Consider the following 22,090-nt stretch of genomic DNA (forward strand, 5'->3'; position numbering starts at 1 on the left):
AAAATCTTTCTCGCGGATGTTTGGCCCTCCCCATACCGATTTTATAATAACTGCAATAAAAAAAAGTTTCGCAACACATTGCCGCTAGTGCGGCACGCGGCTCATCGTCTGCACGCTGGCTCCGCTGGCGTCGCCGAAATTTACATCTTTCTTTTACTGATACAATGGGGTCGGCAGTAAGGCAGTAGTTCCATGAGAGACCATTTACTCTAGAGCTGAGCAATTACAAAGCGCCGTCGGATGCTCCTTCGACACGAAACAACTAAGGCCTAGCGACGACTAGGGAGTAGCGCTCGGCAAGAGTGCCGTCGTCCATCACGATAGCGGTCGGCGCCGCTTTCGTAAGCGCTGCTGTATGTGCTGCAAATTTGTCGTCTTCGTTCATGGTGCAAGTGAAAGCGCACGTTTTACGACGTTTTGCTCAATAATACGCCGTGCAAACGATGGTGCTACGACGTACGGGACGGGGATATATGATGTCGTTACGCCGCAAGACGAACACCAAGGCTGCATAGAAACGTCGATGGATGGTACTTTAAACACTACTTCTTTTACGTGCTGTTCTTGAACCGTGCTTTAACTTGTAAGTATACGTTGTTCAAGAAGAACAGCTCGATCGTACATTGAAACGGATTGAACTTCACGTTAAATCAATGCGGCAATGACTGGAAAGCATCTCTCGTAGTGTCAGTATTCCGCGTTCAGTAGCAGCCAGTACGGTTCATTCGCTGTGTGTTTCTGATTGCGGTTGTAAAATATAATCGAAAATACATGTATTGGGAAAGATGCAACAGATGTCAGCGGACGAGTTCGGCCTGCGGAAGCGGAGCGCAGTTCTTCGCAGTTACTTCAGCTGCTATTGCTGTTTTCAAAAGCAGCTGCCATTCGAAACGGAGGGTATATGGCTGGCCGGCGCGCTCAAACAAAGCACGAAATAGCACCAAGATGTCGGATACCTTTCACGAGCATCGCGAAACAGCACATTTACAGTGCCGCATCGCAGCATCAGCATGCACAGCATAGCCCAAGATAGCGACAAGAGGAGCCGGAGCGGACTTTCCCAGTTTGGCTCATACGGGGCGCCACCATCAAACTAAGATGGCTGCGCCCAGGCATCGAAGCTAAACTGATCTATACCCACTGCAGGGCAAAGGCCTCTTCTATAATCCTCCAATAGCTCCAGTCCTGTGATAGCTGCATCCACTTGACCCCTGCAAACCTCTTAAACTCATCCGCCCACCTAACTCTATGCCGCCCCCGGCTACGCTTTCCAATTCCATTGCAATCCAGTTTGTTACCCTAAACAACCATCGGTTGTCCTCTCTTCGCACTATATCTCCTGGCCATCCTCATTTCTTCTTCTTGATTTACACTAGAATGTCAGTTACTTGAGCTATATCTCTGATCCACACTGCATGTTTCCTGTCTCTTAATGTTGCGCCTCCCCTTCATGGATCACTGCCTTGTCGTGGCGAAGGGGCTTGCGAAACTCGATGAAGTCGTGAGCTCTGCTGCGTAGGGCCACCCAAGATAGACAGGTCACGGCAGAGAGTTCTGACAAAATGTGATTCACTGGAGAAGGTAATGGCAACCCACTCCAGTATTTCCTGCCAAGAAATCCCTATGGCCAGTCACAATATCATTAATGATATGGCGCCGGAAGATGAGCCCCCCAGGTTGGAAGGCGTCCCACATGTTACTGGGGATGAACAAAGGGCGATTCCTATTAGCTCCAGGACGAATGAAGCGGCTGGGCTAAAGCCAAAAGGACGCTAAGTTGTGGATGTGTCGGGAAGCGACCGGAAAGTCCGATGTTGCAAGGAGATGTATCACATAGCAACATGGAATGTAAGATCTATGACGCAAGGTAAACTGGATGTCGTCAAGCGAGAAATGGACAGATTGAACATTGATATCTTGGGTATCAGCGAGCTCAAGTGGACCGGAATGGGAGAATTTAACTCCGGCGACCATTATGTCTTTTATTGTGGGCACGAATCCAAGAGAAGGAATGGGGTCGCTCTCATAGTAAACAGAAGAATGGGCAAAGCAGTGCTAGGGTACAACCCCAAAAACGACCGAATGATTTCACTTCGGATCCAAGGTCACCCTTTCAACATAACAGTTATCCAAGTCTATGCACCGACCACTACTGCTGAAGAAGCTGACGTTGAGAGATTTTATGCGGACCTACAATGCCTTTTAGACCGCACCCCATCATCAGACGTCGTTTTTCTCATAGGAGACTGGAATGCTAAGGTAGGGAGTGAAGAAATATCCGGAATTACAGGCAAGTTCGGTCTTGGTGAGCCAAATGAAGCTGGGCAGAGGCTAGTAGAGTTTTGTCAAGAAAACAACCTGACCATAGCGAATACTCATTTTCAACAGCACAAGAGGCGCCTGTACACACGGACTTCACCGGATGGTCTGTACAGGAATCAGATCGATTATATTATTTGCCGGCAGAGATAGAGAAGCGCTATACAAGCAGTAAAAAGAAGGCCTGGGGCCGATTGTGGCACCGATCATCAGCTTCTTGTTTCCAAGATTAGGCTTCGATTGAGGAAAACGCAGAAAACTAGAAGGCCTTTCAGGTATAATCTGGATCAAGTTCTATTAGAATATGCTGTGGAAGTGAGGAATCGATTTCAAGAATTAGATCTAGAAGACAAAGAGCCAGAAGAGATGTGGACTGATGTTCGTGATATAATACAAGAAGTTGCTACTAAGGTAGTTCCAAAGCAAAAGAAATACAAGAAAGCAAACTGGTTTTCTCAAGAGGCTTTGCAAATAGCTAAGGAAAGGAGGATGGCAAAAGTTATGGGGGAAAGAGAAAGATTCAAGGTTCTCAATGCGGATTTTCAGAAAGTAGCAAGGAGAGATAAGAATGCCTTCCTGAACATACAGTGCCAAGCAGTTGAGGACAACAGCCAATTAAGGAACACAAGAGCTCTGTATAAGACAATCAAAGATATCAAAGGAAGCTTCTGTGCTAAGATGGGCGTGATAAAGGACAAACGAGGCAAGGACCTCACTGAAGCCGCAGAGATAAAGAAGAGGTGGCAGGAATACAAAGAAGAACTGTACAAGAAGGACCCGAATGTGCAAACCCAACATAAGACGGTTGTGATCACTGATCTCGAGCCGGGCATCCTGAAGAGTGAAGTTGAATGGGCCTTAGCCAGCCTTGCTAAGAACAAAGCTAGCGGAATTGATAGCATTCCAGCTGGGTTGCTTAAAAACCTCAACCATGACGCTGTTAACATTCTGCATACATTATGTCAGAAGATTTGGACAACCCTGCAGTGGCCACAGGATTGGAGGAGGTCAGTTTACATCCCCATTCCAAAGAAAGGCAGTGCCAAAGATTGTTCCAAATACCGCACGATCGCGCTTATTTCGCATGCTAGCAAGGTGATGTTGAAAATCCTCCAAAGTAGGCTGCAGCAGTATGTGGATCGGGAGCTTCCGGACGTGCAAGCAGGGTTTCGCAAGGGCAGAGGAACTAGAGACCAAGTTGCCAACCTTCGCTGGATCATGGAAAAAGCAAGAGAGTTTCATAAACCCATCTACTTCTGCTTTATTGATTATGCGAAAGCGTTTGACTGCGTAGATCACAGCAGATTGTGGCAAGCTCTCCAAGAGATGGGAGTTCCAATTCACCTCATCTGTCTCCTCAGGAACCTGTATGAAGGGCAAGAGGCCACAGTCAAAACTGGGCATGGTCTTACTGATTGGTTTCCGATTGAGAAAGCAGTGAGGCAAGGCTGCATACTGTCGCCCTGCCTATTTAACCTATATGCAGAGTGCATCATGAAGAAGGCCGGTCTGGACGAGTCTTCAGCTGGAGTGAAGATTGCTGGAAAACGTATCAACAACCTTAGATATGCGGATGATACCACTTTAATGGCAGAAAGTGAAGCGGAACTCAAGAGACTTCTGATGCGCGTACAAGAAAAAAGTGAGAAGTTTGGGCTTAAACTGAACATTAAAAAGACAAAGATCATGGCGTCTTGCCCTATCAAGTCCTGGAGCATCAAGGGACAAGAAGTGGAAGCTGTGACAGATTTTCTCTTCTTGGGCTCCAAGATAACCTCGGAAGGAGACTGCAGCCATGAAATTAAAAGACGCCTGCTTCTGGGAAAGAGAGCAATGGTTAGCGTTGACCGCCTAGTAAAGAGCAGAGACATTAGTCTGCCAACCAAGATCCGTATAACTCGTGCTATGGTCTTTCCAGTTGTGATGTATGGATGCGAGAGTTGGACTGTGAAAAAGGCTGACCGCCGAAGAATTGACGCGTTTGAATTGTGGTGCTGGCGAAGACTCTTGAGAGTTCCTTGGACTGCCAGAAGATCAAATCAGTCAATATTGCCGACCATAAACCCTGACTGCTCATTGGAGGGTCAAATTCTAAAGTTAAAGCTCAGCTACTTTGGTCATCTGATGAGAAGAGAGGAGTCGCTGGAGAAAGTTTTGATGTTGGGAAAGGTTGAGGGTCGCCGGAGAAGGGGTAGGCAGCGAACGCGATGGTTAGATGGCATCCTCGAGGCACTGCAGATGAAGTTATGTGATGTTAGGAAGATAGTGAGAGACCGGAAAGCGTGGCGTGACATGGTCAATAGGGTCACGAAGAGTCGGACACGACTGAACGAATGAACTGAACTGAATTGAACTGAATGTTACGCCTACCATTTTACGTTCCATAGCTGTCTGCGTTGTCCTAAGCCTACGTAGAACCCTCTTTGTTAGCCTCCACGTTTCAGTCCCATAGGCCAGTACAGATAAGATGGAACTGTTGTATACTTTCCTCTTCAGTGATACCGGTAAGCTGCTAGTCATAGTCTACGAGTGCTTGCCAAATGCGCTCCATCTCAATCTTATTATCCTTTTTTTTTCCCTTTTATACTTTCAGTAAAATGCCGCACAAACAAATGACATTAGGTGAGAAAACATTTATACGCTCACAGACCAATAGTCTTGTCCAATCTTTCTTTCCCCTTGCTCTCATTGGCACAGCTTTTTCGTGGGTCAGAACCTCATGGCCTAGCGAGAGCAATTCAAACTCAGTTCAGTACATCTGCTGCAACGCGCATTTTCTCCAGCGGATCTTTCAAGTACACCAACCAGCAGAGTGAGTGATGGAGCCTATGTTGCTAACTAGTGACTGACAATAGTTTCCTCTAGTGCTTTCAAAATTTAAAAAAAAGGAACACATGCATACTTTTCAGACCAGTCGGGCTCGATCTTTTTACTAGGGTTCAAGTATAAACCGGTGACCTTCCGCGGAATGTTTTCAACGAGGTATTTATTGCACCGAAGAAAGATTATACATACATGAACTATGTGCAAACTACTGAGAAAACGGCATCAAATAAACACAATGCGCAATAGTGTGGCTCACTTAGTCCACAAAGCTCTTGGCAAGAGGAAATCCAAAAAAGAAAAATCCGGTTCTAAATGCGCCTGTGCATACAATTCCCTTAGATGAGATAAATGTACGTGTGCTTCCCTCGCTATAGAATCAGCTTATATAAGGTCAACATCTGGCACTTGAGGTGGTGGCTCCCAGATTCGGCCACAAGTGTACTTGAACTCGTGGTCTCCAGCGCCTGGTAAATTACAAGCTATTGTGCAGGCGAAAATACAGTTCTTACGAAGCACACATTTACCAGCAATGCAGATATTCATAAACATGCAGCTGTAGCTGATGCATCCGCAGCCAATGGCATTCTTGTAAAATCTCTGGAAGTAAGCAAGCACCACAAGAAGAGAGAATTTTGCTAAAATGAACACCACAGCTGCATGAAAAGTTGCAGTTAATGCAACCCTACTTGCCTGCTGCGTCGTGTGAGGAGAACGCGTGACCAGAAAACGTGACTGGAAAACGTTTTTCGAACTAAACAAAAGCGTCTGTCACACCAGAAAATGAACAACCTTCCATCTTTTTCCAGCGAGTGCGCTAACGTTTAATCTACTTCATTCTTTCTTCAAGCATAATATTTCCTACAGTGAAAACGGGCTATATATAAAGGAAATATTTACTAAGATTTTATGAAGCGCCGCAAAAACAGCACGCTGAAAATTTAGAGGATTAGAGCACTAGAGAACTTTCAGGGCAAAACAATTTACTAAGCGAGACTAACACTGCTATTCAGTCGGTCTGTTGATACACGTCCCTCTATTGAACAATCATTTGACAGAATATAAGTTTTATCGAAAAAACTGATCCACAGTGCCAGTCCATATTCTAATTTTCATTAAGATCTAGCTGTAGTCTATTACAAAAAAAACATCAATGCATACATCAACACATTGTTTTGCAGTGATGTTTTGAATGGAACTTGAAGTGAATAAAATAATTATTAAGGGCCGTTCCATTGCTGCTCATAATTACGATTTCGTAATTCTCCTTGTTCTTCGTGATGGCGCCGTGGAGCGCTGAGGAAAGTACAACAGCGCTATTAGAAAAAAGTTTACAATGAACAAAATATTCAAAAAGCTGCTGCCGCGTGCAGGCTTTCAAGACAGGCGAATGCGTCTCTAAATCTGGCATGCAAACTTCAAAACCAACCAAAGGCAATGAAGCTTCTGTTACGCAGACGCGTGGCGCCATCTAGCAAGGTTGACAAACAACAGAACAGACATCTCGGGTGGTTATCCTCAGGTAGCAGCACGTGAGGCGCAAAATGCGTTACAAAAAGCAAAGTTACAAACGAACACGCAGCAATATAAACGGATGCAGTAAGAGATATGCTTTCTAATTACTGCACCTGTGCAGAGTGAAGTGCTCTTGTGAAATGTTTTTCTCCGATTAATATATAACACTAAATGTTCTGCCCCGGCATTCTGCGGACCCCTTACAACCTGCAGAACACATCAGCGCTTCACGATCGAAACAAAACAGTACCTAAGCAATAGTTTGCATAGTCATTGTACATGGTGTCTCAGCGAATCTAGCAGTGAGCCGAGCTAGAAGCAGCGAGTAGACCCCCGATCAAGCTTGTTCTTCGAGTCGTCGCCAGAAAAAAACACTAAATATGGCTGAAAATATCGCTTCATCCTCTGATTTTTTTTTTCTTAATACTCTGGCCTACATCATAATAAGTAGACGTCAGGCGAGGAACAAGGTAGCGAAATTTTAAAGTTTATGGCTGCAATTAGATGCAGGATTTACCCTATAGCCGCGAGTTTCACATAAACAATGTATTTCGATGCACTTCATTTTCTCTGCCAAATGTTTGGGCTTGACCAAGTAGTTGCAAACGCTTTTCTGCTTTCGTTCATTGTGTCATTCGATCATGGTGGTTTTTATATTTTTATAGATTTGTATTTTAAAATATACAAGAATGCCTCCGAGTGCTTTAAGCAGATGAGCATTTCAAAGCTGACACTTTATGCATCATCGATCTTGTTATTGTATGATTCATTAACTAGAATAAATATAAACATCATTTTGTTTACCATTTCTAACGGCAATGTTAATATGCTTAATGTAAACCCGACAAAACCGAAGGTAAGACCCCGAAAATTTTAAATTTCTTAATTTTTACTAACGTTTATTGCTGCCATACCTCAAAATATTTTACGTCAAAATAAACCATCCGAGATATTTCTGAGTTTCCATCCGCGCCTTTCATATTTATAAAATGACGTTACTGAACATAATACTGTCGTCACTACCATAATAGCTTTACACTGTCAAATACGCAAGCGGCTTTCATGTTCGACTGTAAAAAAAATGTAATTAACGCCATTTGATACATGAGATATGCGTGCAGTCAACTGAACACGATTTAGATGCGCTTTTTTGGCATTCGATATTTCGAGCCGAATTGCTGGTTCTTGTGCTTAAACTGGGTGCCAACCTTGCATGTTGGTGTTCTTTAATTTCACCATTTATTATTGCCCCCAAAATCAAAAATATAAATATTGATTGAATAATTTCAAATAATGAATGGTCTATCCATTATTTTCTCTAAACGCACGATTTACGCCTTGCTGTACTGCACTCCTACATTGACCGCACCCAGGCATCTGTCATAGCTTTTGAATTGCAATTGGCTAATAGTCTAAATAGCACACAAGACATTTTCTTTAACATAAAACATCAAATGCCACTCGCCACCCATGATATGGTTCCTGACACCTGGTTTATTCCTGAATATTCTGGTTGCATATTCCTTGCGCATTCTACCATATACAAGTGTGATAATTAATTTCGTGTCCCCTTAGTTATTTCTTTTTACTACCGCACCATTGGTTGTTTTATTTGACTCAGCGATATTAGTTTCAGTGCGAGAGCTGTAGTCGCTTACACTCCCCTTTAAGTATACCACTGCGTCGAATAGAGCTGCGTTAATCAGAAATAAATACATAATAATAGTCCGAGTGCGCCCTTTCAAAAGTACTTATTTGCATTGCAGGGTGCAGCATGGGCGAGCCTGCTGGTGTGCGCTCTCCAACTGTGGCACGCGCTAGGCAGGAGTATCTCCGGCTTTGCACCATCGCCAGTGCTTTATGGAACACTCGACCGTTGCCCACAGTCTGCACGTACTGATAATACCAGCAACATTTCCAGTATCCTCTCGCCAACTTCGGTAGAAAGGTTAGTGCTTTCATAAGCAAAATATATAGAACACTGCATTTGTATTAATCCCGAGTTATAATGAGATATCAGGAGCTGTCAAGGCACTTCTACATGAAGTCATCGCTCGAAAGAAAGAAAGCATATATAGAAGACGTAGCACAGTAATCGCAAACTTTGTGCCTTGCATGAAGATGCTCAAGGACTTGTCTGTAAGCCTTTTGAGCTGCATGTTAGGGTCTCGGTAACTGCATCTGATGTACAGAACGAACATGAACTTAAATCTGACGCTTTAGAATGAAATTGTGTAAAGAACTTTTTATTCCAATCTATGCTGCAAGCATGTTCCTTCAAGAATGCTGCGAAACTTACCTCCAATACTAAAATAAAGATCAAGTCTTCGCTCTTGGAGCTCAGTAATTTTGCAGTTCAACACGGACAGCCAATGCACCTCCTTATGTATTTAAAATTACGCACGATAGCGCATATAATAATGCTGCGAACCATTTTAACCTTTTTTTTTTTTCGTAAATCCCCGGCACGCGGCCTCATCTTCCTGAATCTAGCGCAGGGATGAATCTTTTACTCTGTATATGCGCGTTGTCGCGCGAAGCAAATTTATCATTTTCGTTGGCGTGCAAGATTCACCGAGATGCGTCTCGAAGATTTCGGCCACTCGCATGTGTTTCTGCAATGCTCGAGGTAATGCTAGTCACCGTGTTTGGCTTTATCTAGATGCTTCTTCGCCGCAATTCAATTCAGCGTTGACGAATGCGACGGGAATTGTCAGCTCATTGAACAGAGAGCACCTTTGTTGCTATCGCCGCACTGAGTTGTTTAGTTCTTTTTCGGGCGCAAGTCAGCCTAATAAAAAGTTGATTTCAGAGGAAAAATTTCTCTCTTCGCTTTTAGTGCCTACGGTCTTGTCATCAGCTCCTAACAATGTAGTTAGAGTCATTTCGAAACTGTTGCTTAACCATCTCATGAACGCTAGTGCAATAATATTACAGCAACCTCAAGCGAACTACACACTGGTTCGCAAATAATATGATAATCAATAGTTAACAACCACTAGTATCACTTTCTGCGAGAAGTCACTGTGAAAAAAAAAAAACATACATAAATGGTAGGTTTCTAATCTATTATATAAGATAATGTACGAACCTTTCATCAGTTCGAAGTCATGCTTGATAACTACTCCTCGCAGAGCTGACACATTGGTTTCTGGACTCTATCTAAGTGTTCATGAATGCGGGATGGAATCCTGGCTGCGTGGACAGCTTTTTGATGGAGGCGAAATTCAAGGCGTCCGTGTGTTGTCCGATTTAAAAAATTAAATTGGTTCACAGGAAGGGAAAGGCGCAGTAACTGTCACACTTGCTCTGTGGACACCCGAACCGCGCCGTAGGGGAAGGGAGGAGGGTGGGAATGAAAGTGTAAAGAGAGAAAGAGGAGCCGTAGTGGAGGGCTACGGAGTAATTTCGACCACCTGGGGATCTTTAACGTGCGCTGACATCGCACAGCACACGACGCCTCTTCGTTTCGCCTCCATCGAAACGCAGCCGCCGCGGTCGGGTTCGAACCCGGGAACTCCGGCACAGTAGTCGGGCGTCTTACCACTGCACCACCCCGGCGGGGCGTCCGATTTCAGAACACGCTAAAGAACCCCAAGTGGTCGAAATTTCCAGATCCCTCCACTACGGAGACGGTAAACCACATAAACGAAACCAAATAATTTGGGACATACCTAACCAGCCAAAGGGCGAGACACAGGAAAGAAGAGGACAGGACAAGGCTGGACTAACAAGTGAATGTTTATTATCAGAAGAAAACAATGAAGACTCCTTCCGAAAAGCACGCGCACAACCCAACTGGTGGATTGGCAGGAAATTGGGAAGAAGATGAAGAAGCCAATTCAAAGTCAAGGCATAACTAACGACTTTTCTAATAGATCAAATTCCTTACAATGAAGGCTAACAGACGCCTTAGCCACACACTTGTCCTCGGCTTTAGCAATGTAAAATGCTTCAACCAACTCTCTGCAGAGTTGATTACCATTGCTGTAAACTGCACCCGTATTATTGAAATCAGGCGCACAAAGGGACGGGTCATGCTTCGACTTACACTCTCGGGATTGCACATGTAGCGCATGATTGGAACTCGCCTTCCCTCCCAGAGAATTAGAGTGTTCCGTCAGGCGCACATTTAGACATCTGCCTGTCTGCCCGTAGTAGCACCGGCCACAATTCAGCGGAACGTGGTAGACCACATTCTTTCTGCAGGTGGTGAACTTTTTCTTATGTGACACTGCGCAACGAAAACTACCACGAGCTACACTGTCGAGCCCCTTTCTAACTCTGGCGCACAAGCCTCCTATCTTGTTTCTCGCTGTAAATACAACGTCAACGTCGTACCTTGCCGCCAGTTTCTTGAGTCGGTGCGAAACGCCATGGAGGTAAGGTATGGCAGCCACACGGTCGAGGAAGAGCAAAAAAGGGCAGGGTGATGTTGGTGTGGCGACGCAGCGAAAGAAGGTGGCTGCCATACCTTACCTCCATGGCGTTTAGTTAATATAGTGTACTATTTTAACGGTAGTGTGCCGAAAGAAGGCCCGCGCCAGCGGACCGCATGAAGCAGGTAGTGCAGAAATCTCGGGCGTCCGCGCGGCGGCGCCTTTCCCTTTCCGCTGGCAGCCCTTGACCGCGCTCTGCCTTGGAGTAAATGCACTGTCGAGGGCGTTCTCTAATTCAAAGATTAAGGTAGCTGTTCTGTGAAGGATGGATTAAGAGGGAATTGTGACCCATCAGGACCTTATCACTTTTTTATTGTAGCCGCGTGATTACGGCGGCTGTACAGAGCCCACCCGTCGTTCTCACACCGCCGCCCTCACGCTCACGGTCACTTCAACGCCACACACAAAAACTGCTCTCAGTCAGCACCGGAAAAAGAGAGCAAGTCAAAATCGCCTGGAATTCACAGGCTTGAAGGGTCTTGCATAAGGCACGGTGCCTGTCATTCTATACGCGAGCGCCGCAGAGCTGTCCGAACAGAGTTAGGAGGTCGAAAGAGTTGCGACTCACGATAATAAAGACAGAATGCAATCGCTAACAGTGCCATATTGATTGTATGCGAAGTTTACCACGCGGCACCGCGTCGACTGAAGAAGGCCTTCTTAATGCCGTGGCGATCTTGTTGGGCGCTGTTTACAAAAAGATCGTCCGGGCGCGTTCCTTCGTTGACCTCTCGGGACATGTGTTTTGATTTCATGTTTTTTCACTCTGCAATCCACAAAAAACTAAATAAGCAAACCTTGCTAGAGGAATGATTGTTTTGGCCCTTGCTGTAGTACCGGGCACTGCAGCCGGCGGATCCGTGATTGTGACGCTCTAGACTTATCGTTATATTTAGGGTTTCCGAAGTAATTGGTACTATGTCCTGCGGTACTACGTACTACGTCCTACGTCTACATTGTACGCGCACTTCCTGGCGGTTGATGATTACTTACGTAGTATTTTATTATTTAGTTTTCGCAAACGGCACCTGTTTATTCCAGAGGGTTACGGTGCAATTTGCAGCTCTATATACGCGCACTCCTTTCGTATGTTGCGCTACCACACTGGTAATTAATTTAATACGTTGCGATTTCGCGTTTGAGCGCAGACCCTACGAAGCACTTGTTTGGAATCATCCGGAAGTCCGGAAGTTCAGTGAATATTCGCTTCCTCTCTAGAGAGGTTCCTCACGACTGTATACGCATGAAACTGCCTATCATTTTATAACCTTGCTTGAAGCATTATTCCCCCTTCATGAATAACTGCCTTGTCATGGCGGACGGGTTGCTAAACTCGATAAAGTCGTGAGCTCTGCTGTGTAGGGCCACCCAAGATAGACAGGTCACGGCAGAGAGTTCTCACAAAATGTGATTCACTGGGGAAGGTAATGGCAACCCACCCCAGTATTTCCTGCCAAGAAAACCCTATGGCCACTCACAATAGCATTAATGATATGGCGCCGGAAGATGAGCCCCCTAGGTTGGAAGGCGTCCCACATGTTACTGGTGAATCTGTGACAGATTTTCTCTTTTTGGGCTCCAAGATTACCCCGGAAAAAGACTGCAGCCATGAAATTAGGAGACGCCTGCTTCTGGGAAAGAGAGCGATGGCTAGCCTTGACCTGCCTAGTAAAGAGCAGAAACATTAGTCTGCCAACCAAGATCCGTATAACCTGTGCTATAGTCTTTACAGTTGTGATGTATGGATGCGAGAGTTGGACTGTGAAGAAGGCTGACCGCCGAAGAATTGATGCGTTTGAATTGTGGTGCTGGCGGAAACTTTTGAGAGTTCCTTGGACGGCCAGAAGATCAAATCAGTCGATATTGTCGAGCATAAACCCTGACTGCTCATTGGAGGGCCAAATTCTAAAGTTAAGGCTGAGCTACTTAGGTCATCTGACGAGAAGAGAGAAGTAGTTTGAGACAGATTTGATGTTGGGAAAGGTTGAGGGTCACCGGAGAAGGGGTAGGCAGCGAACGCGATTGTTTGATGGCATCCTCGAGGCGCTGCAGATGAAGTTATGTGATTTTAGGAAGATAGCGAGAGACCGGAAAGCGTGGCGTGATATGGTCCATAGGGTCACGAAGAGTCGGACACGACTGAACGACTGAACTGAACTGAACTGAAGCATTACTTATACGGTCGGCGCCGACAACCCTTCAGAAGCAATAAACACACTGCTCAATGTGAGTGACAAGGGCAAAACTATGACCTCGAAGCCTATTAATAAGCTTTAATTGTTCTAATTAAAAATTAGATGAAGCTGAATCTTCTCTCATTAATGTAGGAACAGCAAGCCTCCAACCCGCGTGTTTGGGGGTCGAAAAGTGATTCAATAATTATTAATTATTTGGCAGTATACGTGGACAGAAGGTCGTTAGGAAACTTAACTGTCCCTCTTTAGAACATTCTCATCGTGCATCCAGATGAGGCAGCAGCGTACCAGCCATTTCCCATACGAGTACACAAAAACTGCGGCCGGGGCGGGAATGAACAAATTTCTCAAAACATTTTTATAATGCGTCATCGGTGCGATAGAAAATTTATTCACAGAACGTTTCAGCATTGGAGAACTATGTACCAACAGCATCTGTGGCGTGGCAACGCTTGCGGAGCAAAATTTGATTTCAGTGCTGTTGGGTGCAGTGTACACAACGAAGATATTAGAATGAAGGTGGCCACTGCTTGCGTGCTTATACACGCGTCTGCCCTTTCTTTTCGAAGGACGAAACGTAAAAACGGAGCAAGGCTCAACAGATCAAAACCTGTATTGCTGAGCAGGACAGTACAAAGCCCGCAGAAGTCCGTCTGAGAAAGATTATTCCCGTGCCTATATATGAGATGTAGCGAACGTATTCAAACGTCAGCAGCACCTCACACACAACATTTTAGCTTCACAACAGGTCAGAAACTATTTGCCTTTCTACCGTAAATATGTTTTGTATCAGCAAGCTCAAATAGATTCAAGAGCATACCTGCCTGATCACCTGTAACGGTTGAGCTGCTACGAGCGAGCACGCGCGTGCTAGGTGAAGGCTGCGGCAGCACCATCTGTCGGCGTCGGCGCAAACAGCCTCAGCACCGCCTTCCCCCGACTCACAACCTCTGACCTGTTTCACTATATTTGCTGCGGCAGCGGGGTTCACCCTCCTTGGGTTCACCATGGCAACGTCGCCGAGGCGACGACACCGCATACCTGCTTAATTTATGATTTTCCTTGCTCATCTTCGTCCTCTTTTTCCCTAATTGTGTTTTATTGTAATTAACTGGCACGATTTAATCATTCTTTGATCCGATCACAGAGCTGAAGAACTGCGCATGTGCAGCTACGCTTTTGAACGAGGAAAGGGGCGCCCGTGCATAGGCGGCAACCTATAAAAGGCGGATTTAAGAAAAACTCCTCACACTGCACTCGCTGTGGCACTCATGCAAAAAAAAAAAATTATGACGTCTCTGGACGTGTTGTCAGTGCATGATACTCAGCATTAACAATGTTCTTGTTTCTTCGATTTTGTTTTACAAAGAATTGTGTACTGACTTATCTCCGCCTGCTATGCCCCCAGCGGGCCTTCAAAGCATCCGAATAAACAAAAACGTATAAACAAAGTGTACTCGCGCTGAAGGTGCGCCCTGCGGCTGGCAATTTAACCCTGCTGTGCCCGAAATACTGGCAGCGCTATAGACGTTCAAACCATCTATTAAATCCACATTTCACTTAGTGGAGATGTGGGGTACATATCACGACGAGTAATTTTGTTGAGGCGGCGATAATCGACACAAAATCGTATGGAGCCATCCTTCTTTTCAACTAGGACCACAGGAGAAGACCATGGGCTACAGGATTCTCTAATTACTACGCGTTGCAGCATGTCATCGACTTGTTGGGCAATAACACGGCGCTCAGTCGGGGACACACGATATGGCCGCTGATGGAGAGGTGGATGAGCGCCAGTGTCGATGAGGTGGAAAACGGTCGTCGTGCGACCCAAGGAAGATTGCGGGATGTCGAAGGAGGAGCGGAATTGGTGTAGAAGGTCAAGAAGTTGTTCGCGGTGGCGCGGCTCTAGAGGGCTGTCCACAGAATGGTCAAAAAGGTCCCGCTGTAGCGGATCGGAAGCCACACGAGTTGGGGTCAAGGCGTCAACTTGGCAAACAGGGAATGACTCATCATCAAAGCCGAACAGAAGGTCCACGGGCTCGATGCGGCCAAGACACTCCCCTTCGATCAACATAGTGGGAGACGCAAGAAGATTGGCTACCAGAAGTGTGCTAGCGCCGTTGTTCATGTCAAGGACGGCAAACGGCAGCGGTAAGTGGCGGCGGCGGCAGACAACGTTAGAGGGCACAAAGAGGACTGTCGCGGCGGTAGTAAAAGAGGCAGTGAGGGGAACCAGAACAGCGCTAACGGGTGGGATAGTTGTGTCATGAGCTACGAGGAGTTTGGCCGCAAAACGAGGACGCGGCTCGGCTCGTGGAGCAGGGCATCAGACGGTGCATCACTTGATTCAATGAGCTCTACTTGGGGACTGGCGCAGTCAATGATAGCATGATGCTGGGACAGGAAATCCCAGCCGAGAATGACGTCATGAAAACATGTGGGGAGAACGACGAATTCGATGATGTACAAGGCTGCAGCAATGACGACGCGAGCAGTGCAGATAGCTGTCGGCTGTATACTTTGAGCGGATGCGGTATACGAAGCGATAGTCCCTCGAGGGGCGTAGTCACCTTTCGGATGGAGCGGCAGAGTTTTTGGCTGAGAACTGATACAGCGGCACCGGTGTCGACGAGCTCAAGAGTATGAACACCTTCAACGATGAGAGGAATAACATTTGCAGGATTAAGACGAGGACTTTGAAATTCTGTCGAATACGCAGTTCGTGCCTCGCGAACTGCGGCGGTTAGTTTTCCGGCTGGGTAGCGGGTCGTCGGCGCATTGGCGAAATGGCGCGGCGACGTAGTGATGGCGAACGACGAGGGAGAACGTCCGGAGGATCAGGGGATGCTGTTGGAGGACCCGATGGGACTGGGAACTGGGGGGCCAAATAAGGTGGCGCTGGCCGTGCAGCAAAGGCCATATTTATTCGGCACCGGCAGGAGCGTGTAGTGTGCCCAGGGATGCCGCAGTGGTAGCAAATAGGCCTGTTGTCTGAAGTGCGCCATGGAGATCGTGTCTGAAGCCAGGGGGGAGCAAAAGCTGTTGGTGCCGACCGCATAGGGGGCGAAGCATAGGCATATGCTGGCTCAGGAGGTGGACTTGAAGTGACCTCGGCATACGTGCGACGCAATACTTGAGGAGGAGCCGGCGCGAATGCTGGAGCGTAGTTCAGTGGCGCAACGCCGGACGGTGAAATTGTGGGCGTGGGGAACGGCATTGAGGGTGCGACCGGAGCTGATTGGGGAACAAGATTAGGGACGACTTCAGACACATGCTGATGGATTGCACGGTGAAGCTCCGGAACAAGGCCAGTTGCTGAAGTCTCTTTAACATATGGCTGCAGGGAGAGTTGTCGCGCGACCTCCTAGCGTACAAAAATGCCTTCAGAGAGGCTAGATGACTCGCTCTCCGCGGCTAGTCCAGCGAGTGATGCATAAGGCTGCCGAATCAAAACACGCTCCTTCCGGAGCTCGTCGTAGCTTTGACAGAGGTCGTAGATTTCCTTGACCGTAGTGAGGCCTTTCGCTATGAGCATGTTGAAAGCGCCGTCATCAATTCCTGTGAGCACATGACGTATCTTAACGGCCTCGGTCATGGTCAGGTCAACGCGACGACACAGATCAACAATGCCCTCAATGTAACTGGTGAATGTTTCACCGGGCTGCTGCAGTCGCGACCGAAGACGCTGTTTCGCGCGTAGTTTTCGGACGGCGGGGCGGCCAAAACCATTAGAAAATTTGGTCTTGAAATTCGCCCAGGTGGTAAAGTCCGACTCGTGGTTTCGAAACCACAGATTAGCGACGCCGCTCAAGTAAAAGATGACATTATTGAGCTTACGATTGTCGTCCCAGTTATTGTGACGGCTGACCCGTTCGTAACTGGTCACCCAATCGTCGACGTCGTCATCGCTGCTTCCACTGAAAGTAGTGGGGTCCCGTTGACGAAGCGCACCTGTGCAGGTGACGGGCGGAGGTAGGTGCAATGAAGTCGGCTCCGTCATCGAGGTAGTCAATGTTCTGCTGCGATACTCAAGGGCGAGATGGGTACAGGGAACCTCAGATTGACCTCCACCAATCCACATTTCAAAATGAACATTAGAAATCGCATAAAGTAGGTTTCTCATTTTAGAAACCATGATTCATGCAGTAATTATGTGAAAGGCAGAACAAGAAATAGAAGGCTGCATGTGGTGAGTGAGTTAACGTCCCATCTTATTCTGTATTTCACAGTACAAAATTCATTTTGCATATGTTGTTCATTGTTCTTTAAGGTATGTGTCAATAATAAGATTCCATAAAATATGCATTTCAATAAAGAGCCGCCAATAAAACAAAGCTTCCTGCAATGAGCCAAACTAATTATTTCTGGTCTTCGCCTAAACTATACAAATAGAAATGTTCGAATCGATTACGTTCCATATAAGCCGAAAACACACATCCGGTATGGCAAAGTAGTTGTGTGAAGCGTTTTTCTATTTACATTAGCCCGTTAGTTCCACTTTTACTGATATAGAGCCTTTCAAACTCACCCATTTATTCTTAACTATGTGAAGAGAGAGTTGAAATCCATGCTGCATAGTACAAGCTATATTCTTCACATATCACGTATAATATCTGATAATTGGTTTTTCCTAAACTGAACAAGGGGTTGTGGAACCTCTAAAGTAAATCGTTACCAATGCTTTAGGTTATTTCTTCAACAATATGAAGTGACCAACACTGCCAATGCTTCCTAGATATCGAAGAGAGCGACAATTATTGAATTTTCGTACATGACAAAATATTGCATACTGAAAAGACACTACATTTGGAAGTGGTCACCTATTTGCGAAAAGGAAGTTCTCATTTGCAATAACTATAAGGTGCTCAAGAAATTCCACTAAAGAAATTCAACCCGCTATGCGCTTTATTTACAATAAACAATGGTAATACACTCAGCACAGATATAGCCCTGTCGATCCTGTTTAATTCTACCTTCTTTCTTTTTATCTAGAAAGCACCTACATTAACGTGAATCTGCGTTAAACTGCTTAGTCGACAGCTTTCTTGCTTCTAACCATGAGTCCCCAGAGACGATATAAAGTCAAATTCAGCGCCAACTTCCTAGTGCTCAGAGGGTTATAGAGGCAATTCTAATGTGAAACAATTAGTAATTTTAAAATGAAAGGAAGTGAAATCATCAATCGTTGCACGAAATATGCTGGAGGAAACCTTTAGGGGCGATGTGCCTTTTGCAATTTCATCCGAGAGCATTCCCGTCTCTCTTCATGTTCCCCTCGTTTTGTATGAGTATTTTGTAACATATGTTTTTGCGACTTTCCAGATATGCCATTAGGTTGTTCCCGCTCTATTTATTTGGCCGCGGAGAGAATCATTTGCTTTGTTATTCTTCCATGCATACTGAATAAATTTTTCACTTTCATTACATCAGGTGATATTAGCAATATGCATTAGTATGCACGATTTTCACAGTTATGCCTGACGTATCCAAAAGTTGAGTTCATTTTTTGTTCATAATTTAAAAAACAAACACAAAATCTCCGTAATGTTTCAATACGCAGACCTTCGAATCACTGCACTCCGGCAAGTATCTAATCGATGTAATGAAAATGCAACGATCCCTATGCGCTTGATTCGTTAGACGATAAGAGACACATGATCCGGTCCAGAAGCCATATTTGCTCCCGTGTTCGGCAGTATGTAAAATTTTGCTTGTTAAGGTATAAAAACATTTCGCTCTTAGGAGCTGGTGAAATTTCTGTGTGAAGCTGAAAAAGAAGGGCATAATAACTGATCTGCCAAGAAATCATACTTCAAGTTATCACATATAATGCTGGCAACATTTAGGTGCACAGATATTCTAACCTAATATACAATTAGAAGATATTCTTTGAATTTGAAAATTGCAGGCTGTGAAATAAAATCAATCACGGGGCCGCACTGAGCCGTAAAAATAAAGCTACTCAATTTGCATCCCTATGGTTTTTTAGCATATGAAATGCAATGGATCCATCCAGCTTAGAAAAAAAAACACCTTTTAATACATCAATACTGCATTTGTACTTTTATCTTTTTCAATGTCAGTAAGGTCGAGATTTGTTCTCTGGTGTACTATACGCAGGTCAAATGTCTTCCCGCTCTACCAGCTGTCTTTCTTCTGGATCTGCTTTCTTGGTGCTCTGCTCACTATCCTGCTCGGCAATGTGCTGAGTTTCGTGACAAGTGAGTATCGTAGGTTCGTGCTTTTTCGGCATTGTTAAGCAATTTTACCACAAGCAATAATACAAAACCAAAGGAACGAGTAAATGTTTATAATTTTCGTTTAACATGCCTCACATATATAAAAAGGTTGAGAACAAAAGCAATTATGTAACATCTGTTTGTTGGTCCCAATATATTTTTGAGGCGCTAAATTCTTCCTCAGAGCGAAAAGTATATGTATGAAACAGGCTGCTGAGAAGAACTACGAATAAACATATTGTTTATCTTAATAGTGATTCTCCTTGCGGATCATTAAAGATTTAGCCTAGTTTTGTTTTGTCGAAGGTATAAACAAGTATATTTTCTTACTTCTAGATTTTATACCATAGCTTTTTCTTGCCCGATAAAATTATCTGGTCAGTAGATTTAGTGAACAATATCTCGGTTGGACACAAAAATTTATCAGAACCGATGCAAAATTACCTACTGGGAACGTGAATGTTTGCTCAAATTAAATACGCCGGATATAATTTTCTCGTGTGTTTAGGGCCAACAAAATTGGCTGTTGGCCAATGGAAAACTCAGATAGTGGTCGGAAGGGGTGCTCTCCTTAAGTAGTTACCGGCCAACGTTTGAAGCGGGATTTCAAACTGATATCAAGTACAGTATGAAAACAGCAGTCGCTTGCTATACTCTGCGTCGATGTGCGCGTAGATACCTTAATTGTACGTGCTCACATAACTTAGCTTCACATTCAAGAGGTGAACAATATTTATGTAATGCCACGCAAGGCGAACTACCAGAAGAATAACTCCAGCAATAATGCCATCGGTCCCTTAAAACCTCTACAGATATGCATTTGAAAAAAAAAAAAAAAACGTCTCTACGTCGTGTGGAATGTTTTGCAAAATATTTAGTGCTCGCACTTCTGTACAATTCTGTGAATCTAGATTAGTCCACGTAATCAATGTTTAATTAACTGATCTGCTCTTCATTTTTTTACACACAGGAACTCCTAAGACATCAAGAAACAATTCACATCTCACCAGCAACGTTTTTTTGAACGTTTGGAAAAAGTGTGGATTTCTTCATCTGGAACTTCAGGTAAGTCTTCAAGAACAGCATTAACCTTGTTTTGACAAGACGCAATGATTTCGCCACGCTGATTCCTGGTCCCATAAAGGTGTATATTTAATCACCTTCTGCCATTATTTTATTGTCACACATCCAGCTTTGCTACCTTATGGTTAGACTACAAGATATTCATTGCTATAAGCGAACGTAATAATTCTGACAGAGGAGCGTAATAATAAAAAGGCATTTCCATAATTTTTTCATGAAACCATCAGATGATAAACATTAATATACAAAATCGGCTGCGGTGGGGTATTTTTTTCTTTTTTGCCTTTCTGCATCTGTTCTATGGCTTGGTTTAGCCCGGAATGCTCGTCGTTTATTTCTCGCCCTGTGTAGCCGGTGAAAAGCTATGTGTGCTTTCACTTTGCACACAAGTGCGTGGCATCATTTTGTCACCTTGCTCATTAAGGTTATTTTATAGTAAACTCGCGTACTAAGACGCCTTTTTGCATCTCAACAGAGTCTTGCCTTAAGTCGCGAATAAAATGAGGAGAAATCCCCATATTTGCGAACACACTCGCAAATACACCACCTTTCGACGGGGCTTCACTAAAGAAAAAAAATTAAAGGACACTTTGGCCGACTAAAGTGGTGAAAGGCGAAAGCCTGAGTGCAGCATTCTGCTACGCGACTGTTGCGCATGTAGCGATGAATGCTGCTACGAGTAAAGTGAGCGGCTACTCTTTCACATTGTGCGAATGCATTTATAAGAAAATCCTGCTTGGCAGCGACGAGATCGCACTCCTTGTATCTTCGCAGTTGTTCTACGTTTACTGTTGTGTAGTTGATTTTACAGAGTGCGCGAAATTAGTCAGTAATTAAGCAATTATTTAGAAACTGTCACTATTGAGTGAGTAATAATTATTCATTCACTAATTGGCAAATAACAATATAAATAATAATTAGTAATTGATTACTAAATATTCATTAGGCAGAAATTAATTATTATTTAGCTTTACTAATCAGTAATTATTTATTTCATATTAAAATGTGATTAACTGGAGAAGGTAATGGCAACCCATTTCAGTATTTCCTGCCAAGAAAACCCTATAGACCGGAAAGCGGTGACATGGTCTACAGGGTCACGAAGAGTCGGACACGACTGAACGACTGAACTAACTGAACTGAATTCTTCGTTGATGCGTGATCAGCAATTAATTAGTTAATCAGTCATTATTTATTGAAAATTAACTATCATATGGTAATATAACTCACGCATTCGCACATACTGTGGTGGTGTTCTAAGTATGATTGGTCGAGACCTCTATGACGTTATCCCGTCTCGATCAATCAGAGTTGGCGCAAAAGCGCGACACTTTTGCTGAGGACAACGATAAAGCAATAAAGGATTTCGCCTTAACAACCTCTAAAAAATGAAAGTTCAGCAGTTACGTTTGGCTATGTTGTAGTCCTCGTATGATAGGTGCCATTCGAAACGTTTTGTCTGGCTCATTAGCCT

General features: G+C 44.6%; 1 protein-coding gene across 1 annotated transcript in view; it reads left to right on the forward strand.

Annotated features, from left to right (window-relative positions):
- The window catches only part of LOC146195435 (putative sodium-dependent multivitamin transporter), a 115,261-nt gene that overhangs the window by 68,356 nt on the left and 24,815 nt on the right, over positions 1-22,090 (forward strand). Inside the window, exons 12-14 of the mRNA XM_084596796.1 lie at positions 8,424-8,605; positions 19,415-19,515; positions 20,504-20,598. Of these exons, the coding sequence (XP_084452922.1) occupies positions 8,424-8,605; positions 19,415-19,515; positions 20,504-20,598 (378 nt within the window). The remainder of the gene's footprint in view (positions 1-8,423; positions 8,606-19,414; positions 19,516-20,503; positions 20,599-22,090) is intronic.

Source organism: Amblyomma maculatum, chromosome 3, assembly GCF_055883805.1.
Source record: "Amblyomma maculatum isolate TAMU_Amacu chromosome 3, ASM5588380v1, whole genome shotgun sequence".
Classification (NCBI taxonomy): domain Eukaryota; kingdom Metazoa; phylum Arthropoda; class Arachnida; order Ixodida; family Ixodidae; genus Amblyomma; species Amblyomma maculatum.